General features: G+C 41.1%; 3 protein-coding genes across 4 annotated transcripts in view; 1 reads left to right on the top strand and 2 right to left on the bottom strand.

Annotated features, from left to right (window-relative positions):
- The window catches only part of LOC126564702 (ATP-dependent RNA helicase me31b), a 515,322-nt gene that overhangs the window by 222,397 nt on the left and 277,432 nt on the right, over positions 1-15,493 (bottom strand). The gene's annotated exons all lie outside the window — the stretch shown is intronic.
- Positions 1-15,493, bottom strand: part of LOC126565860 (carbohydrate sulfotransferase 11-like) — a 227,238-nt gene that overhangs the window by 130,151 nt on the left and 81,594 nt on the right. The window lies entirely within an intron of this gene.
- The window catches only part of LOC126564030 (uncharacterized), a 28,078-nt gene continuing 26,508 nt past the window's right edge, over positions 13,924-15,493 (top strand). The window contains exon 1 of the mRNA XM_050220933.1: positions 13,924-15,106. Within this exon, the coding sequence (XP_050076890.1) occupies positions 14,689-15,106 (418 nt within the window). The 5' untranslated portion in view covers positions 13,924-14,688. The remainder of the gene's footprint in view (positions 15,107-15,493) is intronic.

The following is a 15,493-nucleotide window of genomic DNA, read 5'->3' as shown; positions in this document are numbered from 1 at the left end:
CTCTTATCAGGTATCGATCCATGAAATAGAATATAAATAGAGCTCCAGAATTACTCTGTAGATTTTAAGAAATGAGTATTGAAATACTGCATGTTTGGTGGCAGTTATTAACCGATTTGATAGAATAGCAGCAAGCTAGATCGTCTGTTCGAAGAAAGAAATCAATAAATTAGTCTACAATCAGGGTTTAGTTGTTTTGAAAACGGCAGACTGACCCCAGGACAGGCGCATCCTGTTTCTTCTTGCTTTTTTAAACGTTTATTTCGTGTGTTTGTGTATTATAAATATTACATAGAAACCATTATTACAAATAACAATTCAGTATATATACATCAATCACAGCATCGTTGTTTCCAGCGATGTGGATGATATAATTTGCAAAAATCCTTAAAACTATTGTTGTATGCGCTGGTCTTATTCCGTCTAGAATAGGAACATGCAAATCGTTGAAGTCAAGTATCACAGTATCACATGCTTGCTGCATCATCATCCATGCCGGAAGTACCCTAGGACATGAGGCAAATTTATGCTCCAAAGTCTAATCCAAAGGACAGTACGCGCACTTCGGAGACGGTATTCGTTGTGTGTTGTATAAGTGAACTGCATGTGTTTTTTTTTTTTTTTTTGTTTATGAGCAGGAACAGGCATGATCTTTGCTCGGAAGAAAGCCTCCTGTAACTGATGTTTTTACAAACCTTTTTCCACGGTATGGAAGGAGTTTCAAACGCTACCTTAGAATCTGATGAACCTTTCGTTGCTTCAGCTCTCAGAGTTTTGGATGATGTTGGTTCTCGATATTTGGTTGGAAGAGTTGCCGGGTGTTGGACCACAATTTTTAAACATGGGTATGTTTAATGAATTTTGCTTCAAAACACAAGCTTTCCCTATGTGTCACGTAGCGATTGCATAGAAGGGCAGGTGCTTTAAGAGACGGAATTTGAAGATTTAACCCACCAAGGTATCGCGGAAGAGCCAGCTATTGTAGGGGTACTCTTATTCCTCCACTTCCATCCCAAAGGAAGCTGCCGATGAGTGAAGTGATCGTAGCGATATCCATCGAGCGAGCACCACAGATCGACGCAATGTACCATACTTTGGGTAACAGGAATGAATTATAAGGGTTATTTTTTGGCACAGGTTTAGGTTTAGGGCTGTCCATAGCTTTGCGTACATCGTTCGAAAACAAAATACCCAGCAGTTGAAGACGTTCTTCGGTGCGAAGCCAAGGAATTTGCATCTGGTTGGCTGGCGTTATGTGTCCTACGTCCAGTGATATTGTTTTGTCGAGGTTGAGCAGAACCCCCGAGCAGATTCCGAATGATTCGATCGCTTCTCTTACGCGCTTTATCTTGGATTGGGAAGTGGTCACTACTGAGATATCGTCGGCATATGCATTGATCAGGTCATCCTGCTCGTTGCCAAATCCTTGGAGCTCAGTGATGAGTTGATGTAGGTATAGGATAAAAAGCATTGACAAGGGATGGCCTTGTCTTACCGAACTTTGGGTGGGAAAGGGATTGGATAGTTGTCCATTCACTAGTAGACGAGATGTAGACCGAGTGCCAATTAATTGAAGCGGCTCAACTAATCCTAGACTAAATCCAAATGAACTCATTGTTGTCCAAAGGAAGCCTCCGTCAACTCGATCGAAAGCCTGAGAGAGATCAAATGAGACCAATTTGCCACCAAGTCTCTTTCTCTTCAAGTATACTATTCATTCCTTAACTGAAAGAACAGCTTCAAAAATATTTCTTGGTTTGTTGCTACATTTTTGGGCAGGAGAAATAATTTACCATGTTTCAATAATTGCATCCGAAGCTTTAGTATTCTAGAAAGTATTTTAAGAAGAAGATATTAAGAATAGATATAGGGCGAAACTGAGCCAGACCATTATCTTTTCCTTTTTTTGGCACTAATACAATGACAATGTAGTGCGTCATTTAGGACGTATTTGAGTTCGCGGTTGATTATGTCAAACATCCTAACGTTGAAGTCCTTGAGAATCCCATCAGGACCAGGAGACTTGCGAGAGGAGGAGTGTTTGATTGGATTCAAAATTTCACTTGGAGTAAAATCGTCCATACAATCTTTGTTGATATTGCAATTTTCAGGTATTGCTCTATTGCATGAGTATGTGTTATCTGTTGTGCTATTTGAATTATTATCAGTCCTTGATGTATCGTCAGAATAAAGTTCAGCGTACTTTGTGTGAAAATAGTTAGCGATCTCCTTTTCAAATACAAGGTTTATCCCTTCATCTGTTTGGAGATTGTTTATAAGTGTCCAAACTAAACTTGGCAGCGAATAACATCTGAACCATGCCATAAGAAGGAAAGTTAATGTGATCGTTTGTATGGGATTTAGCTGCTTAAATAGTTAAAAAAAGCTTTTATGTGTGATAAATTGAACTTGATAACTTGCAAGATATCTTAACATAAAAAAAAACCAAATGAACATAATAAAATGTAAGAAAATTTTACCATCCTTAATACAAAACGGAATAATTAAAATTCTTCGAAACAATCTACGCTTTGATCCACCAAATCCTATAAAATCAATTACATTCATCACCACGTTAATCGCATTTACCTGCTGCCACATTGGATCTTATCAATGCCCACACCAGACCTAACCTTTCCGACCATTCGGGCAAATCTATTTCGCAACTCTGTCCACGTGCGCAACACAAATCGACGAGAGCAACCAGCTTGCGGCTAATGCTTTATCCTTCTGCCAGCGGCCACAAGGAATCAACCCAAATGCCAATATTTATTTGTTTTTCCACCATTCCTTTGCCGTTTCATTCGCTTGACGCTCGCTTACACACGTAACGCATTAAGCTGTATCGGCTTTTCTTTTATCTTCGTTAAGATTTTTATTGTTCTGGTTCCGCAACCATACCGAGTGGGCATAGAACGGAGATACGCAGAAGCTTCCAATCGGTGAATAACTTCATTAGTAGGGGAAAAAATACTTTTCGTAAACTTTTGCGTAAGAAAAGGAAATCTGACTGAAACAAAAAATCATAAACTAATTAAAAACGCACCCCCCCTCCATGCTTGTGCTCACGGTCGCATCCTTCGGTATTTTCGTGTACAGTTTTTATTCACATTTTATTGGTTTTATCAGTTAATTATGAAGACGTGTAAAACGTGGGATAAAATAATGGGAAGCAACGTAAAATCAATGCAGCGTAAAAGAGGGTTTACTTACAATTCTATTGTTGAAGGTTCGCTTTTGTTTTAAATTAAATGTTTCTTCGCTATCTAGGAGGTTCTCCTCGTTCGCTCTAAAAAGTTCTACAAAAAGTTCGTTCTATTGAAATCGCAAAATTTTGGTGTAGGAAAATGTTGAAAGAAACTTTAAAACGTAAAGTTTAACCATTTGTTGATAATTTGTTTCATTTCCTGAGGGGTTTTCACGTTTCTTCTCCTGCTCGTTGCATCCATCAAAACATTCTATTATTGTGAAAGTTTTCCTTCAGACGGGTGGTTAACTGAGCATTAGTTTCTTTTTTTCTTCTACCTCACTAAAGCTAAGTTTTTTCGGTTAGCCAAACTGAATTTTGCCTTTTCCGTTTCATTTTCATTCATTTCAACCGCCCAGCAGATTTAAGGCTTGAGCAGCCACGGAAACGAAGGTGATTGAATGAATGTTTGAAACATTCCGCTAAAGTTTTCCATCGCATCTGACCAGCTGCCCGCTGTCAGTTCATTCGAGTTCCTTGTTGAAGTGAATGTGCGTCCTCTTGCAAACTCAAACTGGATTCGTTATTTAAAAAACTTTTTTTCCCATCTACTCCATTTTGCCTTAGCCGTTACATGACTCGTTACGAAGGCTAACGTGTCGATTGTGGGATCAGCACCGGAAGTAATAAGAATGGAGATTATGTTAAAAATTCAATTTATTCACACTTACACCGTGCGAGATGAGCACGCTTTAAGCAGTGTTTTGGTTTTTTTTTCAGAAAGGCTTTTTTTAGAAAAGAAGGAAAACATTACACTAAAGCAACCACAATCCTACACAACTCAACTCAAAGCTCTGCGATGTTTGAAAGCAACACTTGATCCCAGCAATAGCGACTGGGTATGGGGTTTTTATTTTCATTTGGTGGAGAAACGGGCAGTTCAGTACAAAAGAAGGGACGAATGAAGTTGTTAAAGTTTTAATGGTACATGAAAAAGTTTCGTCTAAGATTGAGATTAAGATAGCAAAGCGGAAGCCCGCAAATTAATGTTAAGATGAGTGGCCTGTTGTACCATGCTGTCGGGTCAGGGCGGATTTTGGTTCGTACTGCTCGTTACCTTTCCCGACACTACAAGGACTCACTTTTCAAATGTTGTGAACCAGATTTTGCTTAATTCCGTAGAAAAACAAGCGTGGTTTTTTGGGTGGTTTTATCTGGACTATACGCACTGTAGTGGATGAGCAAAGATAGAGCAATATTTTAAGTTAAAACTATTACATTTTGAATTATTTTCAAATAATAGCAAAATATACATTTATAAGGAAAGACATTATTTATACAAGCATTTAAGATGTTCCAGAAACCAGGCAAAGGAATGACTCAAATTAAATTTTGCATCATCTGTTTAAGTCGGTAAAAATATTCATTGTCGGGCCATAGTTCTGCTTCATCATCTTTGCCCTTTTTTTAATCTTCTCAGAGAATTACAAATGCTTATTTTTATGTATTGTCACGTTATTGTATTCATCTTTTGTTTTCAGAACGATTTTTTCACCAAACATTTCTTCCGAACATATTCCTCCAAGTTCTTAACACGCCTCCTCTTAATCTAAGCTATCTAATTTAAATCAAATTGTTGTACGTAGAAGACCGTGGAAGTAGATTTGCGCACAAACTATGAAACAATTTCTTTCGTTTTTATACTGAGCGCTTCATCTACGATACTGCAACATATCCATTTTTCATTTGCAAATCCAACAAAAATATATTCTGCCGCAGGCTGATTAAATTATATTCTCTTTTTTTATCAGTTCAATCGTTACATAGAATCCTTCCAATTATCCTTCGTAATGCTTGCCACCCATTGAATATCTCCTCTGAAACTAATTACAAACTATTCAATCACCGATACAAAACTGTAATTGATCGTTTATAAAACTGTAATTAAACTTTGCCTGTGCTTGTACGTTGGGTGTCTTGGATCAATCGCCCAAAGCCAACGGGATGCGCTGAACGCCATTCGATAAAGATTATAATTTTCCTATCCTTCCGACGAAGGACGATAAAGAGCGAGTCAGTGCTCTGTCGTCGTTTGTTGCTCATCCTAGCTTTATGGTGATGCTCCGATACATCCCTGCTGAAAAGCGATTAGTGGTAATTAGGTTTTGAGAAACTAGTTGACAAACTATAAAAGCTAAAGATGGTTTTGTGGGGCGCTATCTCCGAGCTTGGAAGAACTTTGTAACTGTATACACCCCATTCGCTTCCTCGTCACAGTAATGTTGTTGGCACCAGCGACCAGCTGCTTTCTACGAAGAAGAGTATCTTTTTTATCTGTTTTTTTTTACGAAGAGTCTCATATTGTATGTTTATCCAACGCTTCTTTCACGCAACTTATTATCGTTTCAAATTACTGTATTACTAAATCAATTCGTTACGAGAATTGCCTTAAGAGATTTTTTTGCCTCGCCAGCTTTTTGCGGATTATTAAATCATCAAAGATGTTTTTATGAAAATTAAGTTCGAACTTGCTAGAATTTTTTTTGTTTGTAAAAAACCGTTTCTGGTACTGCTTGAGTAAATTTAATCACTGAAACAACTGCAAACCAAATGCGTAATGTATTCGCGAAACAAAACCGCATTATGCTATGGTTTATTTTCCTTTATTTTCCCTTTAACCCCTGCGGGAAAAAACAATCTGCAGGGTAAATTCACTTCAACTGTTCCGAAGCGATTCAGCGAAATATTCCCAGACCATTCTTTCTCGGAGCTAGGATATCAGCGATATGAGTGATTTTTTGTGTCGGACTGTACCATCCATTTGAGTTTTGCATCTTTATGCTATGCATGTGCCTTGTAAGTGCACGATTTGTGTGGGATTTCCCTTCCAGTTTAGGCAGGATTCCGGGAAGGGCGAATCATTTTTATGACCTTCTTCAGTTTGAGAACGGAATTATGGTGGTTTCTATTTGCTCGCTTTCTGCGCTGTATTTTGCCCTGACAGTAGAAAGGACTAATGGAAGTGGTACGAGCGCAACATACTGTCACGTAACCACAAATGCTGGTTGTTTGCAACAAAAGACAATGCTAGCAGAGAGGTTCGGTCAGCCATTTTCCTCAAACTCTCACCGCTCCATTCGCTATAAAAAAAAAACGTGGTGCGGTGTAGGATTATACGACGACAACTGTGATTTAATGTGGTGAAAAATTATAATACATGTGAATGTCGATGGTGTGCGCGGCTTTTTTCATGCGACAACCTCCCCAGGGCCATCTGTCGCTGAGGAACCTTTTCTCTTGTTGCTGGTGTTACAGCAATAATCTGACTCTGCTCCAGTACAAAAAGCACAAAAGTGCCTTTTTACGAGCCAACCGACAGATCATTTTCTACCAAAAAAGATCAGCACCGCATTTTCTGCACTCCCAGCTCAAAACTCGAAAGGATGCGAACGATGAAATGGATTTTGTTCCCATCAGGAATTGCATTTTCCATTACACGGTAGGTTAGACGCCACTAGGGACAGAGCCCAACAGAGTCAAAAAAAAAAAAGCTCCCTGTTCTCCGTCAGCAGTGATAGAGTATAACGTCAGGACGAAAACTTATTTGAGAGATCTTTTCAAAATGCTTCCATAGACAAGTTATTTTTTCTTAAGAAAATTGCTCCGAAAACGAACAATATAATAGTGAAAATGGTTTCCGAGCCTTTTCCCTCCGACCAATACCGCGAAAAGTTGTGTCATTAATAAATCAAACCTCGAGACATTCTTCCACCTGCGGTGTGAACGACGCGAAGAATTAAACCGTACACATACCTTCATCTTCGCTAAAGAAGAGCTTCTTCTTCGGGCCAAAAGGTGCAGCAGCTTACGGCGTTTGTGTAAAGTGATTTCATTCGTTCGTTTCACCCACAGTATACTCCTGTCTACCTCTTACTGCCTTCCGAAATACAATCGCAACGTGTGGAACGACGCTTTCGTCTGATACGATGTGTAAGACTATTCAATTAAGTCCTCAGCCCAGTTGGGCCCCGCCGCGATAGACGAAGCAAAAGATCCTAGACGAGAGGACACATTCGCAATCGTATTTTATCAGGAACAAAAACCGGGAAAGGCAACCACTTACCTGTAGTGGAATGAATAGAAGTGAAAGGCAAAGCTCGGTGCTTCAACTATCTTAATTTATTTTACCTCTCGCTAGGATCGCTCGGGGTAGCGCTTGAGTTCGAGTCGTGAGCATAAAGCTGCTTAGATCAAACCGGCCGAACTTGGTCCTGATGAAAACCTTGGGCAAAATGCTGAATGGTGTTCGGCGTGCACGTGTCACAATGAGTACGCAAACGGTATTGAAGACATGAGCTTTGCATGTTAACTAACACCTGGTATTAGGGTCGAAGTTATGGAATTACAAAGGCCGCGCGCGGGGAGAGTACTCAGGGGAATTATTGAGCTTTAGCAAGACTTTTAACACTCACTCTCAAGCAAATTGAATACAGTTTAGTAGAAATAGTTTGAATGTTTCGCGTGTCTGGTTTTTCTTTGTGGGTTCTTGGTAGAAAATTCTAACTAAATTGTAATAAAAAAAACCTTTGCAAACTTTAAACTGTTATTCCCAATGGCAAATCAAAAAATACATAAAATTAAGGATGTCGATGAATTTCTGTTCTGCAATTAAGTATTCGTAATTATTTGTTTGTTTGTTCGGAGCGGCCCGTTGATATAGGCAACATCTGTGCCGGTCTTCAAACGGCAGGACCGGAATTCAGATCTCATCCGAACCTTTCCTCCGTAGTGAGGAACTATCCAACTACGTGGTAACAGCAATTCTAGTAAGCCATAACTTATTGTTTGATTGATGATTGCTAAAATTTTGTCATATTATTTCCTATGGAACAAATGCTAATGTTTTACCTTTTATTATGTTTTTAGATTGGTCAAAGCACCATTTAAAGACCCTTTCCTGTATGTAAAATTCGTCTTTATGGGAATTAATAACATGAGGATCTCCGTACAGAGCTCCTAATATGAATCTTCTAATACGGGGACCATTATACGAGTATCCTTATATGAAGCCGCTGTTGGGGGCCTAAGGCGACTACCTATTCCGCTCATCTTTAAATCTACATCTTGAGCTGCCCGTTGATATTCAGAAGACATAGCTCACCAAGCAGTACGGAATGTACAAAAAAAATATATATATTACTACTTATACTACTTATGAACCTTTTTCCATCATTCGACCATTGATATTATCTTTCTAGCTGTCTAACGTGAAGAGGAATCGAATATGAGCCTCTAACCCTCGCTAGCATAAAAAGATAAGTCCCGTCTACCTGAAGCAGTATTTACGGATTTTTGAATTTAATGTGTTCAGTATCGGATAATGCTTTTGATTTTCCGTGTAAAGTATTAGTGTATTAAAAGTAACGCTTTAAAACTTTACTGTGCAAATAACTGCAACTAAGAGATAGGAAATTAACAAATTAAAGAAAAAGCGGTATTAGCATATTTTATTATGCTAAATAATTTTTTACCCGTGCAGGGCGGCTTGGCCGTATTGCTATGCTTGGTAAATTTAATGCTTAGTAAAATTAATAAATTCTACTTAAATCAGGCTAATGCATTCAAACAAGGCAGTTTGACTACAACAAGTTTTTCTAAAATGAGTTAGAAATCCTAATTTGATTTATCAGGGTTGATATTCTGGTAAGCTTTACATATATAAATCTCATTTTGTGATGTCGTATTGAGCTGTACCTAGTGCTCAATTTCACAATGTCTATACGCCACATCACAGGGGCATAGAGACGGCCCGGTGGTGTAGGCGACAGCGGCGCCGGTCTTCAAACGGCAGGATCGGGGTTCAAATCCCAGCCGGACCGTCCCCCATAGTGAGGACTGACTATTCAACTACGTACGTGGTATCGTCGGCAGTCTAGTATGTCATTTCGATGGCCGGCATGACCTTAGAGGTCGCTAAGCCAAGAAAAGGAAGAAGAAGAAAATCAGGGGGTAATAATATAATGCCACAGTTAATCATTCTTGTTGGTTCGAAATGTCGTTTGTGAATACGTAACATTGATAAATATTCTAAATAATGTATTCTACTTTTACAATACATGAATTTCCTAAACTTTTCACTCCTAAACTACATCTTAATTTGCCATATGACTTTAAATTTAAATTATCTTTAAACTATTTTTTAAACTAAACAGAGAGTACGTAAATAGCTCACCATCTTTAATGATAATTAATCATAAAGGTGTTTCATTACGCCTGCAAATGACACCTGCAATGAGACCTAGTTTCCCACTATTTCATTAATCTTTTAAGTTTTTCCGTGTCATAAAAAACTAGCTGTTATTCTCATGGTAAACCCCAGCTTATGTCTACTTTCATGCACTTTTGCACGAGAGCCCATTAATGAACGAATTAGTGGAAGAGAAATGTGTGGAAATGCAAAAAAGAAAGCTAAAATTAGCGTCATCCTTCCAGATATCAGTATGAACGACGTAAAGTGGCACGGAATGCAAAAATTGCAAAATTTCAACAGCACAGCTTAACTATTCTTTAAACTGACAGATGAGTGAAAAAAAAAATGGTGTTATGTACGAACGGTACACAGGAAAAATTAAAAGGAAGCACAAAATTACTAAACAGCGTCGCTAGGAAGCAGAGACAGTTGGTTACAAAATTAGTTGAAGCGTACTTCGAGCGAAAGTTTTACTCCCTTTCCTTCACCCGCGTACGTGTCCCGACAAAGAAGGACATCCTGACAACGTTGCATACCGGCAAACCCTTCCGTCGACACTTGTCTTGTCCGGACTTGTCGTAGTTGGAATCCGGTGCATGGAGGTATGGCGTAACTCTTTCCAGTGCAGCTCGTTAGTGTATAAGGACGCCCACAAGACGACGAAAGACTTCACGTGTAACAGGAAATTATGTACAGTGCTACTTCCGCTAGCGATCCACCAACCGAGTTGGCAACATTGTTTCGCCACAACGATCCTTAACCAACCACATTACCCAACAAACCCGGAAACAACCACCCGGTTGACAATGACGATTATTCAAACATCTTTCCCACCCGGTGGGGCTTCAATCTTTCTCCTTCCAACATCGCCAAACGTAATTACGGCCGGAAACACATCGCACCGATAAATCATAAAGATAATTGGACCATTAAAGGCGTATTAAATTCCCCCCCCCCCCCCCCCCCCCAATACTGTGCCCGTGCCGAACTAACATCGTGGAAAGAAAGCCTAACCTTTCTGCGAAAAGGGATTGGTTCGATGATGATTGCCTTCCGCGTGTAAAACCGCAATGCTCGATGATTCCGATACCATTATGCTCCGGCACAACAGTGAGTTGTGTTGTTTGTGTAGGCTTAAGGGTAAAAATGGTTCCTCTGGCTGTAAGCATCTGTATCCTAGACAACTTTAAGCGCAAAGCTCTTCTCTCCACGCCCACCTTTGTAGAATTGCATCGGGCAACCTCGACCTGACGATGGGATCGAATCGCGTGGGAGTTTGTGGTTGTGAGCATAAAAATTATAATTAGAAAATTATTAAACTCACCACCTCCAGCTGTTATGGCAGGAGGGCAACAAGCAAGTTCCAGAGTAAGAAGTTTCATTCCCAAAGGCCTGAAGGCGATCTGGCCAATATTATTATTAGTATTATTATTATCCTACGACAGCAAACGTTGGAGGCTCGTTCTATTAAGCTGTCTGGTAGTTTACCCTGCCTGTGACCTGATTAACATCCTTCCGAGAAAAATGATTCCCCACCGGAGAAGCGACCTCCCAAAACTCACAAAGACTGGGTGTAAATTTAATATCAGAATTCAATTAACTCTCAGCCATACTTTCATAAGCGCTCGAAGTGGATTGTCATTTCAGTCGATATTTAGAACAAAAAGCGAATGAAGAACTTTAATCGAAATTTTGCTTATGGTTGCAAAAATCAGGTTTGCATTAATAACTGCCAGCCTAATGGAGTGACACACATTAAGACAACGCGGCCAGATAAGGCGACGCCCATCGAGCAAGGTAGTACGGTACGGGTGGTCGTGGTCGCATTACGGTCCGACCTAGGCGCCCATTTGCCCACTGTACTGGAAAGATAATGATGCTAATAATATCGAAGAAATTTTCCATCGAAACTTTGTGCTGGACTCGCGTGAAGTCCTTTCGGGGAAGTTTGAGGAAAAGTTATCCCAACACACAGGATCCTCAGTGCGCTACTGTTATATTTGGGGTTTACTCTGAATTGGCAGCTGTGTTACATTTTCGATGTAACGCTTTGGAGTTGTACGTACAGTGGTATGAGCTTAAATTCGTACATCTTAAAAATCTAAATTACAGGTTTTTTAAATATAACATCAAAAATATCAGAAATTTAAGCAAAAATTTAATGCAGTAAATAAATGAATGACTGCATGAAATAACAAAAATAATAAAAACAAAGAATGAGGAAGATTTTTGATTGAATAAGTTAAAAGTAAAACTTTTATATTAAACTTCACAAAAATAATTCTTCTTAAGCAGCTCACAGCTACCGGGTGAACGGCCCCGATAGAATTTCAACCTCGGTCCTGCCTTTTGAAAATACATGATAGTTAATTGATTTAAACATTCAAATTGTGTCTGATTTCAGAAAGGCAGAAGCACTGCTTCTACCACTCACAAAGTCATCCCATTACTTTACACAAGAGTAGCATTACGAACATTGTCAGTACTACCACGGTTGGATTAACTTTTCAATTTGCGCTTGTTCCCTGTGCAGGAGTGTTAAAGATTTAATCGATTTCCATGTTGCTTATTCTGGTCACTGGACTAGAGTGTGTTTAATTTTATTACCACCAACAAGACAGCAAGACAAAAAAATGTCGTACGAAAATGAATTAACCATCAAAAACAAAAAGCCCAGCCTCATTCAACAGACATCTTTATCGGCTCATTAATGCTCAATGGGCGAGACAGCAATCGTGTCGGACATGTTGCCAGATACCGTGAACATGGACACACCACACAGTACATAAGTGACAGCATATTGCACACGAGCGAATAAATTACAAATTGAGCTGCCCATTTAAAAACAACAAAACGTTGTCAGCCCTGGGAAGGAGTCCTGGCTAAAGCTAAAATCGAATTACAGGTAAAAACAGCTTTACACGAAAAAAAAAATCGAAAAAAACCTCGCACCACAGCGACAAAAAAAAACGATTACAGCTTTGCCAGGAAAGTTATGTTCTTAATGATTATTACCCTTTTGGCCAATGGGGGTGAAATGGCGTCGAGCGAGCGTAATTGCTTGTTTCCTTGCTTTCTCGCACCGCGCTGCTCGGTACCGTGTTTTGATAAATGCATCCCTATCGTAAGTCACCATTAAATTAGTGCAACAAACTGATAAAGACATATTCATCGCGAAACATAAAAATTAACGGGCGAGCGAGTTCGCGTCCATTCTTCGACGTAATGGCTCGAATTTCGTTTACTCACACGCACACAAACAAAAAAAAATCGAGAAAGAAAACCGATACAAACCGGGACAGACGACGCCCCACGTAGCAACTGACCCCCCCGGGGGTGGTGGTTTCTGTCTTATGCTGTGATTCTTTTTTTGTCTCTTTCTCCGGCTTCTCACCTCCAACCGCTTTGGTATTGTTTTGAGAGGTAAAAATGCTTCTTCTTGCGCTGCTACCAACGATGGTGTGGATGGTGTATTAAATTATCAAAATCCCATGTTCTCCCGTTGTCGCTGTCGCATTAAGCGAAATTTATTCTGCCATAAATTACTAGATTGCTGCTTCGTGCTGGTGCGCTCATGTGTGTCTTCGTTCTAAAATCCTGCCACATTCTCCACCTTTCTGCACAAAATGATAGTCACTTATAATTTTTCGTTTTTGCTTTTTTTCTTTTTTTCCTTACAGCTTTCAGCTGGCGAATGGCGTCACGGATATGAGAAGAAGACAGTTTAGCGAGTCTAAAGTTGTGATAGAATTTTAGTGCCAAAATACTACATGCTGCAGAGATACATGCATCATCCTCCAGTGGCCATTTGCACGTTAAAACAACGGACTTTACGAGCAGAGATGTAACATACTTACTCGATTTAGATCGTACGCGTGTGTTTTTGTGTGTAAGTGAGTGCATGAGAGTGTAAGACTAAACCAGCAGTCCACACTATGAATAAAAAAAACCAACTAACGACACACGCGCCATGTCATCAGAATTGATGCCGAGCAGACACACTTATAGCAGCAGCGCGTCATAAATCATCACAGTGATTGAATTTCATTTTGGATGAGTCGTGTAATATTCTACGCATCATTATGCAAATGGGATCGCGTGGCAATGCAATAGTGCGAACGAATCAACAAATGGTAACTGTCAGTCGGAGCTCATAACGATCCAGCGAACTGTGAACTGTGCTGTAGACGCTCTGTCCCCGCTCATGCCGGCCAATTTTGCAGCGCCACGAATTGCGAACGGAACATGGAGTTGACGAAGGGTACCAACATCATCAAGCTGTTGTCTACAGTCGGTGCGCCCGTGTCTGTGATATGGCAGCTATACACTTACTCTAATAGTACTGCGGTGTTCTACTGAGCCAATCTTCACTAGCAGCCGGCTGTCAAAGTTTGACAGATACAGTCGACATCAGCACGAATCGTAGTAAACCCTGGTGTTAACTTTTCATCGCCTCAGCTCGTTTGCCATAGAACAAACCAAAACAAAAACAAAAAATCGAAAACAATCCCAAACGCCATTTTGAAGCTGTCAGAAGAAGGCGAAGATGTATCCGAACTATCCGACGGCACCACTAGGTACATTGGGTGGAACACAGTGCTTGTACCGTAGCTACCCAAACCTGCCCCAACAGTCGTCATCGTCGCTGTTCTCGTCGTACCCGTTTGCCGGTCGTCCGAGCACCGGTGTTGCTGCGTTCCCTCAGCAATCGATGACACTTCCATGACACTACAGCTACCGACAGCAGCATCAGCAACAACAACAACAACAACCACTTCCACTGTCCCACACCTACACAGCACAGACACAACAGTCCCTACCCAAATTACCCGTCACCGGTACCAGCCCGTATCAATCGGCGAAGAAAAACAATTGCTACTACTGCAACAACAACATCAACCTTACCTGCACCTGTCTGTCCTCGAGTGCGTTGGGGTACTTCTACTCAACCTCGCAGACACTCCACTCGTCCGCACCGTCAACACTAAACCGTCGCCGATCCTCCATCCGCAATCCGCCGAGTGTATCGTTTGCCACTGGCAACACTGTTCCACCACATCAGCCATTTTCCTACTCCTCGCTGCCACGTTGCCGGGGCAACGCATCCACACACCACTCCCGCACACCATCAACCGTTGCCGTCGGTGTGCAGATACCTTCGCCTCCGACACAATCCACCCAACCAGTCCCAGCGTCTTCCGGCCCGTCGAAACCTTCCCAACAGCACCAAGAATCGCAGGTGGATGAAGAAATGCTAGGTCTCGTGAGTGACGGAAAACCGCTCGGCAATGGGGCCGATGATCCGCTGCACGACGATGACGACGAGCTGGACGATCCAAATGCAGACTCACCGGCACTTTCTGCCTCGCCGCCGCCAGCCCCACCACCACTGCCCCCGCCCGTTCGAAATGGATGTCAGCGGTGTCGGTTCTCGATGGCTTCCGCTAACTCGACGTTAAATCGATCCCATCCACATCTTGCCAGCGGTACTGGTACGCTTGGGTCCGGCTCGGTTGGTAGCGGTACACTGCCACGCACACACCGCGGTACCACGAATGGGGGAACACTTGAACGCAACCATATGGCCGCCAGCTCGGGCCATCTGCATACGGCGGGAGGTGTTACGGCAACGGCTGCGTCCGCCGGTACGGGGAACGGAACTTATCCTGGTAGGTATTTCGTAACTAGCTAACATAGACATACACATATTGGCGCTGCTAAACTACCTGCAAGTAGGCTTGTGCCGTAGGCTTCAGGTATCGAAATTCATACATCACTTCAATTTTCGTACAGTTGTTCTTCGAAAGAAGCTTCCTCTGTTTACACACATAATGCCGTTTTCTATCGGACGCAAAAGTCAACACGCAAAAGATCCACCAGCAAGAGGAAACTTGGAAACTTTTCTTCCTTGGTATGTCCTTGATGGGCAATATGATTAAAATGGGAATCAAATTAAAATAGTCTCTCGTCCGGAATTCTAACTGCGTTCTTGGGATGAACAAACAGAATCCAATGTTTGAATCGAGGATGACATGTTTCTCATGAATAATTAATTT

The sequence above is a fragment of the Anopheles maculipalpis genome, chromosome 3RL (genome assembly GCF_943734695.1).
Source record: "Anopheles maculipalpis chromosome 3RL, idAnoMacuDA_375_x, whole genome shotgun sequence".
Taxonomy (NCBI): Eukaryota; Metazoa; Arthropoda; class Insecta; order Diptera; family Culicidae; genus Anopheles; species Anopheles maculipalpis.
Note: the sequence above shows the minus strand (reverse complement) of the source record. Positions and strands in the feature narration are given on the sequence as shown.